At 41.4% G+C, this 23,080-nt stretch overlaps 1 protein-coding gene across 2 annotated transcripts; it reads left to right on the top strand.

Moving 5' to 3' along the window:
• The first annotated feature begins 5,003 nt into the window (after positions 1-5,003).
• On the top strand, positions 5,004-22,678 carry LOC137255184 (sodium- and chloride-dependent glycine transporter 1-like). Of its 2 annotated transcripts, XM_067792589.1 has the most exons (14): positions 5,004-5,082; positions 7,211-7,419; positions 10,004-10,135; positions 10,265-10,544; positions 11,609-11,741; positions 12,161-12,295; positions 12,866-12,969; positions 16,090-16,214; positions 17,471-17,583; positions 18,184-18,315; positions 18,923-19,022; positions 19,741-19,841; positions 20,830-21,003; positions 21,147-22,678. In XM_067792589.1, the coding sequence occupies exons 2-14, from the start codon at positions 7,224-7,226 to the stop codon at positions 21,279-21,281; spliced, it is 1,860 nt and encodes a 619-aa protein (XP_067648690.1). In that variant the 5' UTR covers positions 5,004-5,082; positions 7,211-7,223; the 3' UTR covers positions 21,282-22,678. The 2 variants fall into 2 exon arrangements, with proteins under 2 accessions (XP_067648690.1, XP_067648691.1); XM_067792590.1 differs by lacking the exon at positions 5,004-5,082 and having other exon boundaries at positions 7,097-7,419.
• Positions 22,679-23,080: the final 402 nt, after the last annotated feature.

Below are 23,080 nucleotides of genomic sequence, written 5' to 3'. Positions count from 1 at the left end.
AAACGGGTTGGTGGACCAAATATCCCTCGGGGTCCACAACGGGGGTGTCGGCGAGCTCTTGGCGTTACCCAGCACCCACCACGAGGAGGTGGTTCGCCACGGGTGCCCCATTGGCTTGGAGGATGGTCCTGAGGTTGGTGAGTCAGAGAAGATGGTGTCGATGCGTGCTTGGTGTTTAAGGAGTCTGCTAATTTGATAGGAGGTCTTGCCAATGTAAGGAAGGGTAAATCTAATGGGGGCGGTTTCTGGCATGGTCAGTTTGGGATTGTCCTGGAGCGTGGTGGAGATGGTCCTCTTGACTAGGTTAGGTGGATACTGGTTGAAGTTGGTAAAGACATGTTGTAAGTGGCTGAGTACCCGTTGTAGGTCGTCGCTGCTGGAGCAAATATTCTTGGCGGGTCTTGTCAGGGTATGTATGACACCAGACTTGGTTTTAGGGGGATGGTTGGAGTTGAAGTGGATGTACTGGTAGGAGTGGGTGGGTTTCATGTAGATTGTAGTTTTGATCTTGTTGTTGCAGGGGTCTCTGGATACAAGGACATCTAGGAAGGGGAGTTTATTGTTCACCATGCAGACAGTAAACGACAATAAACTCCCCTTTCTAGATGTCCGTGTTTCATTTTTAACATAATATTCATCTTGATTATGAGCTAATATCCCAGTCATAGACGTACATCATATACTACCCGTTGATAATTGTATGCATATAATGCGAATAGGCATTTACTTGTTTCTCAGTTTGGTGCAATGACATTTTCTTTTTTTTTTAAATGATAAAGCAATGAAAATATATCTTTGAACATGGACTCAATAATTAAAATACTTGATCTCTTTACTGCATGGCAGATGCCGATAATGGGTTGATATAAACCCAGTTCTGACGGTGGCAGCTTGTCCATACCTGTACCTACTGAATCTGAACAGAAGTGATGTAGTGCAATAACAACATTTTTTACAAAATACACCTCCACATATTTTTCCAATGTAAACCTCTCTGTTCAATATCAACACAAATCATAACCCTCGTATCTGCACTCATCCTCATCGTCTGAAAACGAGTACACAGTGTGACAAAGTATGAAATTCACTGTATTCCTTTTATTGTTAATAAGCAGCGTTCCGTGGCATCGTTAATTAAAACGTATAGAAACTTTCACTAAAACATGTAAATTACTACAACGAGGTTTTGCTTAGAGGCGATAATAAATTGTCCGTCATGCTTGACTGGTGGAAGTTGAAGAGGAGATCGAGAGACCGAGAAACAAACAAGCAGAAATGGAGAGACAAACGGATAAACACACATACATAGAGACAGACAAACACGCAGACAGAAAAGCAGAGAAACAAAACGAGAGATAGACAGAGAAACAGGCGAAAAGACAGTTATTCAGTATTGAAGACCATATGTCCTACAGCTTTCAGTGTTAACAAGTGCGTGTACAACAACGAGATGTTGAAGATATTATGACCATTTCGGCATACATACATGTTTTAAATACATCGCGACAGGCTTGATGACACCTTCATTGGAATTCAACAAAAATATCATTAATTGTTTCTCTTTGTGTTCAAACAGAGAACTTACAGATATTGTCCTCCAGCCTGGAACAGTTACTAAAGGATATCAGTGCGTCCTGTTCTACGGCCTCGACTGACGTGGAAGTTACGGAAAACATTAAGGCCCAATTTCTCGAAACAAACTTAAGTTTTAACTCAAATCTCAAACTGAGTTTGACAATATGAAACAGCTGAAATTTTAACTCAATTGCATTTTTTAGACTGAAAAAGTTCAAACAACTAAAGAAATCTGTCCCCCAAATTCAGATTGTCTACTATGTTTGAGCTGGATACCAATTTCCTTTCATTCTGGAAAATGGGTGTTCTTGCATTTTCTCAGATTTGAGCAAAAACTTGAACTTAAGTCAAAACTCAGACTTAAGTTTGTTTCGAGAAATCGGGGCCTGATCTTATTGCAAAGAACACCACGCTAGTTTCGCCGTCATCGTTGTCTTTAGGTTGAGTTAATTAGGATAAATTAGCCTTTGACCTTATGTCGTATTTCCAAATTCATATTCCGCAATCCGTTTCATGCGTCCATTCGTATTTGACCAGCAACACAATATACTACCCGTCTGTGGTCTGCGCGTCAGTACCTCTCACTAAAGCTTTGCATTTAGTAATTTGAGGGGTATTAGGTGGATGACAAAAACTGAATGTTCATTTCACAACGTAGCATAATAGATCTGTTGGTGTTGTTTGATTGCATTTCAATTGTAGCGTTCTAACAATATCGTGTCTGAACATTTGCCGTCAGCTGTGTGTGTTGCAATGTGAGCAAGCAGATGGGCATCGTTCTTGTTAAACTATTACTTACAGTATACTGGTGTATTCAGGTTTACACCCTGAATTGTAATTTTAGAAATATCATATACCACAATGATACTTACCTTTCTGTATCCCCAAAGTAATGCTTAATTTAGCAGAAGTGGGCAGTGAATATTCAGCGTGCATATGCATCCATGTAATGAAACTGGACTTAATTAGGTATGACACATGTAAATGAGTCCTGGGAACAGAAAGAATTTATGAATATTGTACTTTCGCCTCGACTGTTACATTAATATGCCATTAATTTCTTTTGTTATACATAATTGTGAATTTCATACTAGATTTATTTTATTGTGTGTATAAATATTGTTCTCCATGAGTCCGGAAAAAAAAAGCGTTTGCACAAGCAGGGCGTTTAAGAGGCTGTTGATCAGTACCATTGATAAACATTCGGTCACAAATATGCTTACTGCTTGACTTGATAATGGTATCAGTGTGTAACAAAAGGCCTTTGTGGGAGGTTTCCACATCAGTCAGTCCTGACTATCAAACTAGCAGACTATCAGACGAGTATCCGCGTGACTTCCAGGGCACACGCAAGATACGATACATTTTACAGTCATATCATGGTTCGAACGGGTTAATTGGGACCTGGCGACAGTAAAATAGGAGTCCAGTATCACAGTTGAAATAAAAGGAACCATCTCAATTGCTAACATAGTCTGTCCAACCTATACATCATTCAAACATTTACTGCTGTTAAGATATCATATCTCGACCACCAGTAAACACTGCGAGGCCATAAAAGTTTTATTATGTCGGGCATTTACAACACTCAAACTGTGAATACTTTCTCAAGAGTAAGGTTCGTGCTTGTTGTCACCATCTCTGCCTCAATGTATGTATTTATGTGGATTATAACGTTGTTACGAAATACCGTAAACTGAAACAATATTTATAACAGCGATCTAAATTTAAAGAAATGAAATGCTACTATTCAAGGTACTGAAAATACAGAAAATGCCAATGACATTCACAAATCTTGAAGCATGTTGTGAGTTGTTGAACGTACATACGTTAACATTCATTATATTTAATGATGTGCTCAAAATGTCAGTATTGGAGTGGGGCACTCCGATATGATAGTAATTAACCGCTTTTATTCATTGGTATAATTTCACTATTGTACCAAATAATTATGAATATTAATTTTGTCAGCGATTTTCAATCGTATTAGCATATCTTTGATAGAAAGAGAGAATATATGTGTAGTATTGCTTCAATCTCAACTTCAACAATTCTGACAAAAACATAGGTCACGGAGGGGTGGTGGGGTAGCCTAGTGGTTAAAGCGTTCACTCGTCACGCCGAAGACCCGGGTTCGATTCCCCACATGGGTACAATGTGTGAGGCCCATTTTCTGGTGTCCCCCGCCGTGATATCGCTGGAATATTGCTAAAAGCGGCGTAAAAAAAACTCACTCACTCACTCACATAGGTCACGGCTGTCTGAACTAATTCCACACCTGTCTAAAGTAATGTTACACCTGTCTGGTGTGATGGTGCGCCTGTCTGAAACAATGTCACACCTGTCTGAGGTAACGTTACAACTGTCTGGAATAATGTCAAAACTGTCTGGAGTAATGCCACAACTGTCTGGAGTAATATTACATCTGCCTGGAATAATGTTAAACCTCTCTGGAGTAATGTCACATCTGCCTGAAGTAAGGTTACACCCGTCGGAAGTAATGTTACACCTGTCTAGAGAAATGTTAAAACTGTCTGGAGTAAAGGCACACATGCCTGGAATAATGTTACACCATTCTAGATTAATGTCATACCTGTCTGACATAATGTCACGACTGTCTGGAGTAATGTTACACCATTCTGGAGTAACGGTACACCTGCCTGAAGTAATGTCACACTTGTCAGGCGTAATTTTACCTCTGCCTGGAGTAATGTTACACCATTCTGGATTAATGCCATACCTGTCTGAAACAATGCCACGGCTGTCTGGAGTGATGTCACTAGTGTCTGAAGTAATGTCACACCTGTCTGTAGTAATGTCACACCTGTCTGTAGTAATGTCACACCTGTCTGTAGTAATGTCACTCGTGTCTGTAGTAATGTCACGCCTGTCTGTAGTAATGTTACACTTGCCTTGAGTAGTAACACGTGTATCGAGTAATGGCACTCCCCGTTGTGGATGTATCTTCACTGAACCTATGCCACAAAGAGGCGGAGGAACATCTGATTACATTGGTCGAGGCTGACTAGCAAATAGCCATGCATGTCAGTGTTCCACGTGATACAGACACCGGTAGCTCTCAGAGAATGCCACCGTTACATGTAGAAACAGATTATCTATCATTGTCCGACATCAGTATCTCTTAGCAACTCCATATTGTGTGCTACAATTTTGCTTCTGGTTGATTTACGTGTCATGAAATGGATCTATTCACTACTTCATCATGTCCATAAGTACAAACTGGATGATCACACTGTTATTAAATTCTTTTGACTTAAACTTAAATCAGCGAATATTAATTGCAGTAACACGTGACCTACCTGCTCCCTTCCTGGTTGGTTATCCGTACATCCGCAAAACAAATATCCCAATGCAATATATATTTAATCTGAGTCACTGAAACAGGCTGAATCTACACGTTGTGGTTTGTGCTTAGTCAGCAGTTTGTTGTGTTCACGAAGACGAGCACAGACCGGATCACACCACCAGCGCCAGACAAGGAAATATGTAAGTACATCACAGCTAATATCACACAAGTCCCTTGAACAGAGACAGCGCTCCTCACGTCATGTAGCCATAGGTTGTGTCGTGGAGAAGACCAATTCATGTCCACAGTGCCAATACAGTGACAGACGAGAGGTCATCTGAATGGGCTGTCCAGCTTCCTATCCCACCTTACAGTTGGTGCATGGCAACTATAAAGGTTTAGACTCCTGCTTACTCATGTACTGATGTATAACAAAACAAAATTGTAAAAGATGACTGTCCTGGGTTAAGAAAATGTTAAAGATCAAAAAATTGGCAACATTGTTCACTAAACATTTATAAAAACGCAGCTGTTCATATGCCCGATATTTGCACATGTTTTTAGCAGTTTCATGCATGATCCTCCTGTCAACGAATGGCACATGGCGCCCGTTGTCTGAGACAGTAAATGTTGCTGCTGCATAACATAATTATTTTTGTGCCAAATATCGCATTCATAAACCCTCAGATAGCAATTATGTCGATAGAGACAATTACGACATTCCCAATACACGACTCGTCACAACTGCAAGTGAGTGAGTTTAGTTTCACGCCACACTCATCAGTATTCAAGCTATATGGCGATGGCCTGTAAATAATCAAGTCTGGATCAGATAATTATGTGTGTATTTTCTGTATATTTTTGTTATTAATTAAGTAATAATTGTTATTGGGTCACAACATTTAGTGTTTTGAATATTAAATATGATGGGTCACATTTCGTTTTAACAGCTGGTCAACACTTTTATCATTCTGGTTTTCCGGAATTTATTTGCTCCTAGGTTTCTATGTTTACTTCCGGGAGACTTATTCGAGGGCATTCTACAGTGTTGACGATGTTCGTTTGTGCCCAAACTTTCGGGAATGACTCAGTAAATATATATAAAGGCTGGTTGCCGTGTTGAGGGTGACACTCACACTCAGTCACATTACCGCCAACGCTTGAAATCCCAACACCTGAAGCTACACTATCTGCTGTCGCACTGATCGCTGTGTTGACATTCTGCAATAGCTGTTCTCTCTCACACCCATACTTTGGTGAGTTTGCTATATTGTATTTTGTAACCCATTGACTTAGATTTTGTCTCTCTTGAATTGTACCTGAAATCTGCATTGTTGTGTGGACTTGTGACTTTGTATACCTTGCTCTCGTTGCATAATAACAGATTTTGAACGTAAACAACTTGTCTTTGTTCTGTTTTGCTGGTTTACAAGGGGATTTCTTAAATTGTTGTCACGGTAAACTCTTAACCGTAACATAATCCACTGATCAACAGCACGAGCATCGATCTGCGCAAATGGGAACCGACATGCGTCAACCAAGTCAGTGAGCTTGACCACCTGATCCCGTTAGGCAAGCATAGTCGCCACCATAACAGTGGTTTATTCACCGGACGGATTGTTTCTGTTCATTTGACGTGAAGATCTGCAACTCGTGACCTCGTGCTATGGGAGGTATAACTTAATGTCACATCGGCAATATTGCAGCCATTTCATGGCGAGGATCTGAATAATAGATTATAAAACAATGTCAACGAAGGACAGCAAAATAACTAGAGGACACACACACACATATATATATATATATATATATAAAACTAGCACTAAAAACTATAGGAGACAATACTAAATAGTATCAAGCTTGTGTCAATCAGGGAAGGTGGATCACCATGCTAGGAACCATGGGGACTTTCTGTTAAATTGGCAATAACAATAATGAGTATTCATAAAGATATGTCATATGGTTTGTCAGCTCATATCTACCAATATCTACATCTGAGAAATAACTTTATGTTTTCCTGAAATGAGTTGATATCATTTAGGCATATATATACTGAAAACTTACAGATACAAAACTTTAATCCCGGTTTCATTTGTAATAATCTTGTAATTGAATGTTGAGTGGAAAGCAAAAAAAAAAAAAACCCCAACAAACAAAAACAAAAACAAATGAAAAACAACAGAAACACCAACAACAATAAAATTACATCCCAAAACAAACAAACAAACAACCAAAAAAACCCCCCCAAAAAACCCCCAAAAAACAACCAAAAATAAGCAACGTTTTAAGAACTTCTCAATGTATCGACGCCTGTCTTGTACCCTTCAGACTCATCTCTACCATGGACAAAGGAAGGAGCAAGGAAGATGATGCAGGTCTTCCCATGACTCAGTCCCCAGGGGGTAAAACCACACCACTCCCACAAGCCAGGGATTCTTGGGGCAGACATCTGGACTACATGCTCACAATGGTAGGATACAGCGTGGGGCTGGGCAATCTGCTGAGGTTTCCCTATATCTGCAACAGAAACGGCGGAGGTAAGACACCTGTGATACCCCCTGTGTTGCGGTTAACATGACAAAGTTCCTAATGTTTTTCTCCGCACTTCAATGTTGTTTGGACCCGTGAAGGTCCCGGGGTAGAACAGGCCTTCAGCAACCCATGCTTGCCATAAAAGGCGACTATGCTTGTCAACTAACGGGATCGGGTGGTCAGGCTGGTTGACTTGGTTGACACGTGTCATCGGTTCCCAAATGTGCAGATCGATGCTCATGTTGTTGGTCACTGGACTGTCTGGTCCAGACTCGATTATTTACAGACCGCCACCATATAACTGGAATATTGCTGAATAACTAAACTCACTCACTCATTGCTGATTGTCTTTTTAGAAAAGGCGCCATTAGAAGTTTATAAAGTACTGATATATAATCATGACGTGCGTGGTAATTGTTTGTATAGAATGCAATGACGTCACGGCTGTTGGAACACGGACTTGGTGACCGATGTGAATCACAAGGTCATACATCATGAACAAAGCGTGACATACGACAATAACGTGCAGCGAGTCACGAATAGAATGCAAGGACACACGTGTTGTTAAACCTGAAATAGCACAGCGGTCGCTCAGTTGGTTAGATGACGGCTGACTTGTGTGTTCTGGTATTTAGGTGTCTGACTCTGAAAGTGTAGGTCTGATTCCCGGATGCGGCCCAACGAGTACTGGAATCAGTACTTCACTGAGAAAGTCAAACCCCTTATAGGACCATAGGTTGGAAAAAAATTCTCAGGCTTGCGTCTTGCATTCCTAAATTGGTTTAGTCATCCCCGAAGCATTTGTGGAATATCAGAAAACTTTATGAATGCAATTGGGTATGTTACTTAGAGAAAGATGTTGTAGTCTTAGGAAGGTCTACGTGATTTCAGGTTTAAGTTGGTTACAACACACGTTTCACGTAAAGGCCACGTAACCTTCAACATTTCGTCTTGAGAATGCGGAAACACAGGCAGGACCACGGGTTTTAGTAATGCAGGATAAAGGTCTCTTTGACCTCTTTTTTTTGCTGTAAACGGTTTTCAAACGGCCGACTTCAAACCGTGTTAGGGGAGAATGAGACCGTTGTCCAGTGTGTGTATCTGTGCTCGCGCGCGTGTGTGCGTATGTGTGTAACATTAGTGTAAAATATGAAAAATGGGCGATTCTAGGCTTTTGAAGAACTGCATGAAAAATCCAGGCTGTATGTGGCACAGCAGCAAAATTTGCATAATGTTGATAAGTCCAGATTAGACTAATACAAAATTCCCATCCGTCCTGGCTAATTTCAGATGTTTAATATGCTCATATCAATTGGCGACATTGCTATTTATATACGCAATGCAATGAAACGTAGATATTCACTCCAATGCCAATAATATAATATTTCTTTTGTACATTTTGTAAATGCACACATGTACCGATCTTAAATCCAGAAGTGTAGACTTGTGTCTACTCTAAAAAGAAAATAAACACTGATTGGTTGTGTTTGCAGTTGGCAGGTCAATAACTGACCAAGCTCGTGTGCCAGTATGTAGATATGCGTTTGAACCACATAAATCATTATCTGAAAAGAAATCCTCCAGCGTGAGTTACAGTTCTCCAAAATAATTCGCGGTTTCGGGAATTAGCCATGGACATTGTGAAGATATTTTTCCAAAGAATGGAATGCACATGTTTGGAGCTCCACCACGTGTTTTTTCGAAGAATCTGTGTTAGGTTTACTGTTGCATTTAACGATGAACTGTACGTTTAAGGTAAAATGAATCCTGTGGTTGACTTGGAAGCTGATTTTTTTACTATGATTTGGTTCTGCAGGAAGTGTTTCTGAAGCATGAGTTGACACTGCAGCTAACAAAATCCGGGGAGAATCAGTTTGACAACTTGCAGATGATTTGGCTGCTGTTGTGGTTGTACCAGATGGTGACATGGCTATGGAAGCATTGTTTCCTTTAAGTTCAGATTTGCAGAATTCACACAGCAGGAATCATGCTGGTTGCTAGTTGCCGGTTACTGCATTCAACGAGAAGTGCACCATAATGTGAGCGCTTTAGATACCCCTAAATGTTTTAGTGGGGCATTATCGTCCCTGTGAAATGTGTAAATTGGAAAGTACTAGTACTGTGTTCATTGCTGTTATGAGCACAGTGTTAAGGTGACGTACCTCTTCGTAGGTCTTGTTTAGTGTTTCCGTTTCATAATCTGAGCTTTCCACCCATCTCGAAATATCATAAAGGCGGGGTGAAAACAAGTCCAGCAAATTCGGATTTACAAATGATTTTCCGAAGACTTAAAACGTGTAATCATTGTTAATCGGCCTTGTGCAACACTTTAGAGAAGTGTAGTCTAGGGAAGTGGAGATTTTCTCCAATATCCTGAGTATATAAGTGTACAGTTGTACACAAGTGATCCAATAATTGGCGTGAATGGGTGAACACGCTTCACAAAAGCTGTGTTTCAGGGCAAACAACTGGTTTTTGAAATTGCACTGCTGGTATACATTGATCATTCACAGGATTCAAAATTCAGAACTACATTTCTATTGTGTCCTTGGGAATGATTATCATACTTCATCGTCACCTTTCTTTCAGGGGCTTTTGTGATCCCGTACATCATTTGTGTTTTCATTACTGGATTTCCAATGATGTTCCTCGAGTCGTCAATGTCACAGTTCTCGAGAAAGGCCATCTTGCATGTGTGGAGTTTTTGTCCCATGTTTAGAGGTGAGGGCTACATAGGTGATACATATATCAAAGAAACAATTTGAAACAATTTTAAGGGACGTTTAGTCTCCAGCACAAACAATACAAATGCTTTGAATATGTTTAAACAAAGCTTTTCTGTCTCAACAGGAATCGGTATTGCAACTGTCGCAATAACGTTCGTCTACAGCACCTTCTACACTCTGTATCTGGCCTGGCCCATCTACTACATGGTAAAGTCTTGCTCCACCGTCCTGCCTTGGTCAACTTGCGGCAACGACTGGAACAGCGACCTGTGTGTGGAAGACGGCAATACGATCTACGACAATAACAGCACAGTACAGGGAACAAATTCAATAAATACAATCACTGCAGTCGACCGGTGGGAAAATGTAACATTGGCTCACACACCTTTCGAGGAATTTTGGCAGTAAGACATCCGGCATCATATACTAACCCCAAAAGATATTAACAGGCTGACGCCGAACTGTAGTACTCCTGCCATGAGACGGCGGTCAATCATCAGTCAGTTGATCAATCAGACTTTCCAGTTGCTAATTTTGAAGCGAACTGTTTAATTATTAGAAAAGTAGATTTCTTGTGCAAGAATTCTTAGAAAATGAAAATCCTCCCCTGTACCAGACGACAGAATGCTAAGCCAAACGTAAGGTTAGCGTGACAGTACTAAATGAAAACGGGGACTTACAGTACCCTTGTTACCTGCATGGATCCTTTTTGGATTTCCTCCACCCCATCAGCCGCTGGCGATTGTTGAAACATTTAGACTGACCTTTAAGAGAACGAAAACACTACGTTTAAAAATGTGGCAGACCTATACTTACGATCTATACTCAAGTGTCAGTTGAGAGACATCCTCGATAATCCCCATGGTATACGTTACGATAAATCTTCACCCCCTGGATGCATCTCCTACTCATTCCGATGATTTTATTATCTCCCTTCACTGGCTCCGCACTCTCACAGTAGCCAATCAACTAAGCCGCCATTACAACCGCGCTTGCCAGTGCTAACTAAGATACCGGTCGCAGTGCGACTCAGATTTTGCGAGAAGTCATACAGACAAATTGACAGGTCTAAAACCTTAAAATATATAAAACATCCTTCTACCTCCGCATTAGTTTTGTTGCGAAGATATATCTATTAGATAATATTTAAAGTAGCGAAAGTGAGTTGGTACGCTCAACTTCCCAGCGTAGACACCTGAGCCCTTATTCTCGAAACGGTCGTAGCCCTAAGAATTCGTAACTTTGATCGTAGCCAATGTGTTAAGAATGGGCTTAAGAAGTTCGTAGGGCTACGAACGTTTCGAGAATAGCTAGCCTGATTAGGTAAAAAGCCAGCCAAGGGAGGTAACAAAATCATCGGGTCGAGCCTTAGATGCATGCAGGGTAGAGTGAAAATCTATCGCAACGTAAACCCTGGAGGTTATCGAGGGTGGTTGAGAGAGTGTGACCGGTGTTGTTTGCCTGACAGGTACAACGTGTTGAATGTCTCTACCGGCTTGGAGGACGTTGGTTCAATACAGTGGGAAATAGTGGGATGTCTTTTCGCCGCAACAACCATCATATTTGTCTGCATCGTGCGTGGAATCAAATCTGCTGGGAAGGTCTGTTAAACTGAAATACAATCATGTATTTATTGACAATACTGGGAAGACGTAGAGAGAACTAGCGTGTGGTATAGTAACGGGAGCATACACTAGTACAGGGTAATTCTGAACTTCTGTGGCTCATAGCATGCAATGTGTACATTGACGGTGTTTCTGCTGCTTCATCGCTACTTCATACAACAAAACACGTTTTGGTAAGTAAATACGAGTAACGGATATAATATTTCTCAATGAACTTATTTCTCAGATCTGATTGCAAAGGATATATTAGAAACAAAGGACATTAAATTTCTTCATTGTTTTGACAATACAAATGACAAATTCTGTATTCTCCCCTTGCATCTTCAGGTAAGATAAATGTTGTCGCATTCTGTTTACATAAGAAGGGCTACACGCTGCTGTTTGCCTGACTGCAGGTTGTGTATGTGACTGCTGTATTACCGTACTTCCTGCTCATCGCCATCTTCATTGCGACACTGCTGCAGCCGGGAGCCTCAGACGGCATCCTGTACTATGTCGTTCCTGATTTCTCCAAACTACTGGAAGTACAGGTTGTATTCTCGGCTGGATGGCTGTTTAACGCCATACTGAGGAATATTCAATATTACAGAGACATATATACCAGAATATATTATATTTGGAGTTATCCTTTCCTACTTATTCTAGTAATTTTGTGGTGTGAGTCACTTCCGGGATTCGAACCCCCACCCTCAAAGCATTTGTTCCTGTGTTTATAACGAACTGGGAGACTTCGAACTGTCTTCGAGCTGAGACAATAGCTCGGATATCAACCAGCAAAAGGTGATTGCAACGTTTTCTGTGGGTAAATAGCTCATCCTATACACGTGAGCTCCCTCACAGTGTGCCTGGTGCTGTGGATACACAAGTCTACCAAATTATTACACCTATCTTTTGCTATGACTGCAGTTTTACAAAGGTTTGATACATTATCGTACCTGTGTGTTACTATGCCTACAGTTGCGTGTCTACAGTCTGCTAAATTACAGTTGTTGTGTGTACCGTATTACAAAGTGTGCTAAATTATTACACCTGTCTGCAGTTGCTGAGTGAAGCGTATTACAAAAGTCTGCTAGAGTATTACACCTGACCTGTGACTGCAGGTGTGGGTGGAGGCGTGTCTGCAGGTGTTCTACTCGCTGGGACCTGGCTGGGGAATGATTGGCACTGCTGCAAGCTACAAACAATTCAATCGACCATGTCTCAGGTGAGCAATAGCTTTGTTTAACTCCGCACTTAGCAACCCGTCACACATATGTTGGTGTTAGTAAATGCTGTGGAACAGGTTATCCAGATAGGTACATGTTCAACGTCCTATGTCCTTTGTTGGTAGCATCCACTGAGCATGTTCAATGTATACAGGTGTCCGTGTGGGGGACAGGATATACTCACACTTCCCTGAACACCTGGTGACGTCTCTGTGTTCGTAGGGATTCATAAACACATGCCCGTTTTGTACTCGGAATTGTACACTCGACGAAAGGAATGGTTATGAAGAGTGATGATATTTTCAATCGGTGAAAGGTGTCGTTTCAACATAGATTCAAATGTCGTTGCTACGGTCTTGTCGCGTATCTTGACATGGAAAGTCCTGTATTTTCCACTCTGCATATCTGTACAGTACCTGCTAAGTTTAATGGTATTATTGATTAGCTGGGATTGTTTACACGGTACAGTTATATACTCGGAATTATACACTCGGTAAGAAGGGGTTTTAACTTCGTTTATCGGTGAGTGCGAAGTTTCAATACAGGCTCTTGTACCCTTGTCAATAAAAGAAGTTGTCATCCATAAAGTTATATTGTACTTTTCAACATCTAAATCGCCACGCCAGAAGACATTTGCGGTGGACGTCGTGCGGGTTTAGTTGATTATATTAACATTGAAACACCTGTGTTTCTATCTCTGCATATCAGTTCAGAACATGCCAGAGGGGCTTGTGGGTACTACTCATTCTTCACGTTGTAGTTTTGGAAAAGGTTCCTTCCATTCCCCCATACTCTTTCTTCCGCAGATTAGCAGAGGTAAAACTAAGTGGTCCATCCCTCTATACTGTACTATTTGGGTTCTTTTAGTTATTTTTGTGAGTCCTCCTGTAATTGTTGTGTTTTGTTAATAATTCTAGCATACATGTATAGATGTATATCAGGCTATAAATATGATTTGGGATCAATTACTTTTATACGGTAATTGTGTCATTACCAAGTCACAACAATAGGATAGCTTAATGTCTGTTTGTAACTGAATGAGGTGCAAAACCAACAATTAACAGGCACATGTAACTAATACAACTGTTTTTTGACAGAATGGATAGAATTGTCATTAAATGCAACGCAAGTTATCAGAAATGAGCGGGCCACTGTAACTTGATAATGCTTGAAAATGCTTGACGACGGGTCATTATCAAACCCGTTGTTAGGTGACATCATAAATAGTTCAGCTATTGATGTTCAATCACCTACGGCTCGTTTGAACGTGGTTCATTATTAGCGATGTTTCTGACTCACATTCTTCCATATGTGCCATTATGCACTTTCTTCCCGGTGCCAACCACAACAAACGTACCATAAATTACTAAACATAGCAACGAAAACATCAACTGGAACTCGAACGCTGTTGAGCACTGAAATCAATGGAGGCTGGTAGTAGGGCAAAGGTGAAGGTCGAATGTCATCACTCTTTATAGTGACGTCACCTGTGTTGATCTATGACGTGTCCATATTTGTAAAAAGTCTGTCGGTGACCTCCGTCGTTTGTTATTGCAGTAAATGCTTCAAACCTGATGTCGTTATTCTTATTCTTTTTTATTAAAATGCTGTTCATTGTAGCTATAATAACGGTAATGCTATTTTTCAGGTCATTATCATTTGCAAACGCCCTCGGCCTTAATGAATGACCTCGGGCTTCTGCAAAGGGTAATGCCCTGAAAAATAGCGTTACCCTTATATTACGTTTACATATCAGTGTGAGTTACTGTGAAGTGGAAGGTATATTAACAGGACAGTTCAAGTATCGTAGCAGTATCAATACATGGGAAATACCATATACACAGTGATTATAGATTCTAAAACAGAGTTGGTAATGTTGCTAATAGTTGTCATGTTTACAAAACAGGTCCAGGGTGGTTTCCTGCATGGTCTAAAAGTATTTGTGTGGTACGAACCCCCAAAACATGTTGATTGCGATAAGCAGACTGTGTCACACAGAGAACTCAGCATCTAGTTTATTGACACTTATATGTCTGCCTGTCTGCTGATAATATGCAATGCACAACTTCAGTCACTGACCATATGCAATAAACACCTATCGGGCTTATAGGCCATAAACACAGAGCCGTCTAAGCGTATGGGCAAATGAAACCCTAGAACAAAATATTGCACTTTTCATCTGCGATTATAAGCGTATAATTTGGTTTATTCTTAATCAGAAATGCGTTTTATATTATCATGAATAAATGATAACTGTGTGTTTAATTATGTTTGATTTTTTTGGTTCATGTGACCTTTAAGTCATTTTTGACCCATACACATCACACTCCCTACCCCGGACCCGCCCATGTCCTGGGTGGACCGTGATATTTACAAAACTGCTGGTCTTCGTGTTGGAATGGGGAATGTAATGTGATGTGATCGAGGCAGAACTTGTATTTCTGGCACTTTCTCTCAGCACGTTAGAATATTCTGAGTGACCCAGGCTTTCAGATCTTGTCTCGCATTCTATTTTGTTTTATTTAATACCTAGTACACAAGAGCTCTTAGTCTCAGAAATGAACATATTTTACTGAAAAACAGTACTAGTATAAAGTCCAGTTACCACATTTTGTAGTCTCTCTTGGGCTGTGCAGGCTATAATGGATTGGATCTGTATATAACAGACTAAATTGCAATCCAATGAATCTTAATCAAATCAATGTAACCCAACTGCAACACTTTCCAACAATGAATAATGGTCAATCAAGGATAATTTGGACGTAGAGCGCAGAGTCCTCGTTTAGAAGTAGGCGATGCACGGCAATGAACAAAAACATTTGGTTTGTGAAAGGGAGAGCAGATGTAGGTTAGTGCACGCGCAGTGCATGACGATGACATTGATTTCGTGCGTAGCTGAACATGACTTGCTTACATGACTCTCAGGCGGTCGTTTGTAGCACTACATTTGATCGCGGACAACCTGGGGCCCTTTCGCTCACAATGGCAAGCACCAGTGTGTGGCACTCTTACGTGCTATTAGGGATCAGTTGTCAGGTCGGTGCTTGACGTATCCTTATTTGCCAGTAACAATGCATGTGTTGGAGTGGTAAAACTCTAGGGCTACTTGACATTCCCAGGGACTCCCTCATACTGTCCATAGTGTCCGAGGGCACCAGCATCTTCTCTGGTCTGGTCACATTCTCCATTCTCGGTGTGATGTCACAGAAAACGGGCGTTCCTATTGCAAACGTGGTTTCGTCAGGTATGTACGTAATCTACCCTGGTGCTTCGATATCACCAGCCTGTTCGTGACCAACAGTACACAGGCGGACCCCGTTTCACAAAGTTATCGTAACAAAGCTACGAGTGTCGTTTCGGAGGTGCCGATGCTACAAGGAAAGATACGAGATCTTAGGCTTATGAGAGCTTTATGAAACGGGAGCTGCCGCCTTCTGGGTTTTGTTCACATTTGTTTACACCCAGACTGAATGTCTGGTCACCTGTTTTCTTACCAGGTCATGTTTTTCTGTTTTACTGACTTCATGTGCTATTGAACTCATCATTAAGAGTTCAATGACCGTGACGTTGGTAAAGTGTTGTTCTTCTATTGTTATATAGTATTACTAATCTCTGTTGTAACTCATGCAGATCTCGTTTATTTACATTTACTGGTTATATATTGGTTAACCTACCACACAGAGGTCCCTCTATAATCCATATAGACGTATTTGTATTTTTTGTTACTCTGCCAGGAAGGATGAGGACAAAACCGGTACGTCAGTACTCAGTATTTTGTGTCTGAATACGGTCACCATTTTAAGGGCACTCTGGCATATCAGTCGGATTGAACTGGGCAACCGGTATCAGTCTAAATGCAACTGAAGTAACCCACCACATATGGCCAGTTTTCAGTGTCAGAGCATTAGCGCTGGCACAACAGACCCAGGGAACCAGGCTGGTTTTCACCATTGCCGAATAGACACACTCATTAACATGCATACGCACAAACAGACATGGGCGGTGGGGTATCCCAGTGGTTAAAACGCTCGCTCGTCACACCGAAGGCCTGGGTTCGATCCCCATATGTTAGTGGTGTCCCTCGCTCTGATGTTTCTGGTATGTTGCTAAAAGCATCGTAAAACCATACTTGCTCACCAAAGGACAAACGTACACACCAACAGACACACTTACATGCAAACACACCTGCACACACGCAAACACATTGCCACAGCACAGGGATACATTCGTGGTGTTAGTGCGTGATGCACACGCTTCACCTTGTCTTACAATCTTCATCATAAACTCACAAGGTGATGTTTTGTAATCACATGCATGTATGAACTACGCTAACGTGCATGGTTCAAGATACTACCATCAGTTGCGCATCTTGTTAATATGTATAGTACAAGACGAATATACGGCACACATCCCTAGCAAGCAAACAAACGTTATAAAAATCAACCTATTCAACAATGAGATGTGTTATATGGATAAATATAGTCGGCTTTTCTGTTGAAGGACCTGGTTTGGGGTTCGTAACCTATCCACAAGCTCTGGCCCAACTTCCGTTCCCTCAGGTGTGGTCATTCCTGTTCTTTCTGATGCTGCTGACGATTGGCCTGGACACACAAGTAAGTGAGTAAATATCTAAAGTCACACCGGCAATATTTCAGCCATATCGTGACTAAGAGACTTGTAAATTTAAATAAAAAAAAAAATAGATAATATGCTTACCTGTCTGCAAACACAATAAAATAACTGGATTTTCACAATCATATTACTATTAACTAGTATGAAAGACAATACAATATAAATACAATGCAATAATAAAGAAAAGGAAGATTTGTGGATGTCAGCTTCTTTACTGCGTAAGCTTACTCCTTCATCAGGTGCAATAACAGGCTATAGATTGCCAACAAATGAACTGAACTCACAAGTGCGTAATGACATTTTAAAACCCTAAGTGTATATACCTTGTATTTGTTTTTTTAAGTGCAGTGTGGGTTGTGGTTAGTTTTGTGGGTTCCTTTGAAAACCTGGCGACGAAGGGCATATATCATTTCTTGAGAAACGTTCATAAAATTATTGGTTCTAGTAGCATATTGGCAGAATGGAAGACGTATACAGACCTTTCAGTCCTTAGATGTAGTTTAGGTGAGATAATAAATTAAGGTACATAAAGGACATATTATCACCTCGTACTGTATTCCATGCTATTCTCTTCCTTCAAGTTCCTGAGTATGGAGGTAGTCGTGACTGCGATTGTGGATCAGTACCCAAAGCGACTTATCAAGTGGAGGTGGCTTGTAACATTAGTGTTTTGTCTGATATCCTATCTTTTCACAATCGGTTTCTGCACGCAGGTGAGTTTTATTAAAACCTGTTTTCCTTCATCATTTTATACAATATCATACACTACAATGTATACAATCCACGCTAAATATGAGGAAATTTTATTTTGTCAAAACCGTTTCAAAATGCTCAAACACACCGTTGTTTTCCTGTCCTGTCCAGCCGTGTATTACCGGTCTACCAGTCTTCACGTGACAAGGAGTAACCCATGACAGTCAACCATTCAGAAGGATTCAGCCTTATGGATAACAATTTTTTGTTAATTACACTGAGCGACGTTCAGGCGTAGATTCTTACACTATTATCAAGCAAAGATGTATAAAAAATCATATCAGTAGTAGAAGCAGTGGTATCAGTAGTAGCCGTGGCAGTAGAAGCAGCATCAGTAGTACTCGTAGAAGTAGTCGTACCAGCAGCAGTAGCAGTAGTCGAAGCAGTACTAGTATATTGAAGATGCAGCAGCAGTGGTTACATGAGCAAACACTAGTAGTAACAGTAGTAGTAGTGGTAGTAGTGGCGGTGGTTGTAGTAGAAGCAGCTTCATCATCCATGGCAGTAATAGCAGCTCCACAGGAGGAGATGCAGGTGGACGTCATGACCGGTTTCAGTTTGTTTCAGGGCGGACCGTACATGTTCCAGCTGATAGACTGGTATGCAGCCTCCCTGGGGCCAATGTTGTTCTGTACAATAGAGTGTGTTGCCGTAGGGTGGATATACGGTGTGTATACAATTTCAGATAATACGGCCATTGTCATCTTCCATCGTTATCTCTTGTTTCCTTGCTTGATGAGGGACAATATATACCAAAATGGCGACCCGTGTATAATCAGTCCCGAAGCAGCAAATCTTGTCATGACACGATGATACTGAAACACGTGGATGACACACAGAAACATGGCTCACACACAAACACTTGGGTGACACCGAAACACATGGATGACACACCCAAACACGTGGATGACAACCAAACACATGGATGTCACACAGACACATGGCTCACACACAAACACTTGGGTGACACCCAAACACGTGGATGACAACCAAACACATGGATGACTCACAGACACATGGCTCACACACAAACACTTGGGTGAGACCCGAACACGTGGATGACAACTAAACACATGGATGACACACAGACACATGGATGACACACAAGCACATGGATGACACACAATCACGCGGATGACACCAAAACACGTGGATGGCGCACAAACACATGGGTGACTCACTGATTCCGACCATGCGATCAACGACCACCTGTGTAACCCAATAATGCCGGACATGTGTCAGGCCGGAATCCTTACAGGCTAATTACCCATAGAAGCATCAACCTGTCTTCAAACAAACAAAACCAATAAATATTATTTCCGTTGCCCAAGGAGATATTGTAGAGACAGATGTGTTGATAACGTGCTGGTCAAATTTTCTCTCAGGTATCAAACAAATGAGTAGAGATTTCGAGATGATGACTGGGAAACCACTCTCCCCTCCAGTGAAGATCCTCTTGACGTGTGTGACTCCGGCTGTTTTAGTTGTAAGTAGTACATTTTACATGGTCTCAATTCATCTCTGTACTTATTTTGGGACCCGGGGCTCCACAGAGATGAAAACACGAGTATCTGCCAGATAACATGTATGACACGGGTCCGATCTGGTATGACACGGGTGTGATCTGGTATGACACGGGTATGATCTAGTATGATACGGATCTGATCTGGTATGACACGGGTATGATTTAATATGACACGGATCTGATCTGGCATGACACGGGCCTGATCTAGTATGACGCTCGTATGATCTGGCATGACACGGGTATGATCTGGTATGACACCTAGTCTGATCTGGAGCGTTTGGTAGAGATGTGTGATATATTACATGTACCATAAAAGGCACCGTTTCTTACAATTTGTGACATCGAATCAATCGTATATTATGTGTATTGTTAGAATCCCAGTGACTCATTCATACGTGAACTTGTGGTACCCGAATGAGATACACAAAGGTACTCTTACACTTACACACGGAGCCATGTGGTGACATATGGACTTACGACAGATCGTATATCATTTCGAACGCTTTGTGACCCAGGACCAAGATCACATTGACCTTTATTCATCTACATTTATCAATTACGTGTTTCCAAAGAACGTGACTAGATGCATACAGTTTACATCAACTTCATGCTCATTGATCTGACGATCTGTTTGTACTTTATATAAAACTTTGAGTTTATCCAGGACACTTTGGGTGGAATGAGTGTCGCCTTTGGGGAAAATAACCAATCGCAGTCAGCGAAATTGTCACGTGACTGCACCGAGAGAGACATTGCGCTCGTGACACGAAGGTGTGACATGCGTTTGTTGTGTGACGACTTCGACATTGTTAAAATTTCAACATGTGTTGTAAAGCTTTAGTTTGCCGTGTGAAGACCACTGACGAGAATCCATAATCTTTTAAGGCATTGATTACGTTTTCGTCACAGTATCAACACATATTAAACCTCCTTGATATTGCTGCATCAGATCGTGTTCATCATGACACTCCTCCGCTACAAGCCACCCACCTACGGGAAGTACGTCTTTCCCAGCTACGCCTCTACAATCGGCTGGATCATTGCAGCGCTGCCTCTTCTCCCAATACCCATCTACATGGTGAGGATAGTCAGGAGGCACATGACGACTCGCTCTTTCAAGAAGGTAATGGAATCTTATCTTCGATCCTGATCCTGGTCGAGAGTATTGAGTTGCTTCCCGAAGACGTCATTTAATACTGATATCTTACAGTCTGTACTAGAACTCAAGAGTACCGTTTCATGCATTTGATTTTGTTTCGTTTTTAGAGTCTGAATCTGGCTTTGAGTCCTGCCGATGACTGGCTTCCTGCCGATGTCAGATACAGGGAGGAGTACAGGATGCACCGCCTGGCAGGACGACCAACCTTCACTTCCAACATAGTGGATATATATAAACAGTAAACGGCTGGCATAGTATCTTAATATTAGCAGAGCGTTCCATCATCATGCTGAACGCAATTCATGGGATGGCTAAAAACATGTTCTGAGTCCATCGCCGCAATATTCCTGGGATACTGCTAAAAGCAACGAAAACTATTGCTCTGTTTATTCTTAGGTATGAATGATTCAACCAATGGAGTGAAAGTATGATCACTAGAAACATTGGAAACATCATCCGATTGGGAACCATTACGACATTGACGGCATTCACTAACCCATAAATGGTACAGTGAATGAACGAGTTAATAGTTACCGTTACATCGGCAATATTGCAGCCATATCGTGACGAAAACAGTGTATATGAAAAATATATGTTATATAAAAATAACTAATTATATGTATAAAAAAATACCTGGCATAGAAAAGTAAACATTCTCGTAATTAAACAGACAATACAATATGAAACACGGGCGGCAGATCACCATACTAGGGACCATGGGGACTCCCAGTACCGTTGCTACTGCATGGACCCTAGTTGGACATAACTATTAGAAACATGCACCCACACACCATGCACTAGTTAAACACAATTTACAATTTGACTTGTGGGATGATATTGCACACATATCGTGTTACATGCGGTATTGAATTCAGACACCACAACGTGTACCCGATCTCAAATAAAGAATGGACGAACGTCACTGGCTAGCAAGAAAATAAACGGAGCACAGTTTAGTGCTGACAACCACTGACCTAAGGGCAGGATGAAAGATTGATCTACCAAACATTACAGCTGTGAACAGCAGCTTATGTGGCACTGAAATAAAACAATCACTTTTTCCTGACAAAATTATAGAGTTCTTGTACAGCTTGGATTGGACGTAACGTATGTTTAAGCCTGGCTGGGCAGCTACAAACATATTACAAATCAAGATTGGCAGCAAAGAGGGCTGAGGTGATCTGGCTCTGGCACAGTCAGGTTCGCTAGCTCAGAGCCCTTGATCATTTTACAAGCAGCCTATCATGGGTTTTTTTCGCAACGAGCATGAATGATTGTTGAAAGCCTTCCAGGCTGTGCGGTAACATCAGAGCTTATTCCTAGAAAGTGGTTACCACATCTGTTGGCAGTTGACCAATTCAAGCAGCACTAATGTATGTAACAAATCTCAACTACCTGGTGTAGTTGACGTGTCTTCATGACTTGTGTTGGGGTCACTTGAGGTTTTTCTAGTCTATAGCGGCGAATATCGGGAGTATGTCGTGATGTATTGTACAAGTACTGAATTCGTCCAAAAAACAAAGACATCAGGTATTGTGGATTGCGCACGTTTGGTAGCAGAGAACCCTAGGATGGACCAGATTGGTCTTTATTTTGAGCTGCTGCAAGTGATGACGACTCCTTGTTTACTTCTGTAGTGAACTGGCATAATAAACCATGTCCAAATTTAGCACAAAAGTGTCAAATCTAGTACATTGATCTCGTTGTTTGTGCTATGAAGTCGGTTCCAACCCCGTGAAGTTCGGGGGTGGGTGGTGGTGGTGTGTGTGTGTGTCTGGGGTGGGGGGGGGTGAAGTTGGCATGGGGTTGCTTTTGGGTAGCTGAGGTGGGGGTTGAGGGGCTGGGTTGCGGGTGACATGTACATACATTTTACTGTGGGGTCATTCAGACTGTACCTCTTTCTCCACGATATTTATTATCACACCTCAACCATTAATTATTAACGGCCCCGTACATGAGTGTGACTCCTGCCGCCATATTCACCAACGAGTCCTTTACACAAAGGACGTAGGTTCAAATCCTTGATGAGACTCAACCCCCC

This window comes from Haliotis asinina, chromosome 11 (assembly GCF_037392515.1).
Source record: "Haliotis asinina isolate JCU_RB_2024 chromosome 11, JCU_Hal_asi_v2, whole genome shotgun sequence".
NCBI lineage: Eukaryota > Metazoa > Mollusca > Gastropoda > Lepetellida > Haliotidae > Haliotis > Haliotis asinina.
This window is presented reverse-complemented; position numbering and strand designations above follow the sequence as displayed.

Bases quoted from the DNA above. Each gene is read 5' to 3' on its own strand.
- LOC137255184 (XM_067792589.1), top strand. From the start codon at position 7,224: ATGGACAAAGGAAGGAGCAAGGAAGATGATGCAGGTCTTCCCATGACT. The intron at 12,296-12,865 runs GTTGTATTCTCG...CTGTGACTGCAG, and splicing joins CCAAACTACTGGAAGTACAG to GTGTGGGTGGAGGCGTGTCT. The intron at 17,584-18,183 runs GTAAGTGAGTAA...TCTTCCTTCAAG, and splicing joins CGATTGGCCTGGACACACAA to TTCCTGAGTATGGAGGTAGT.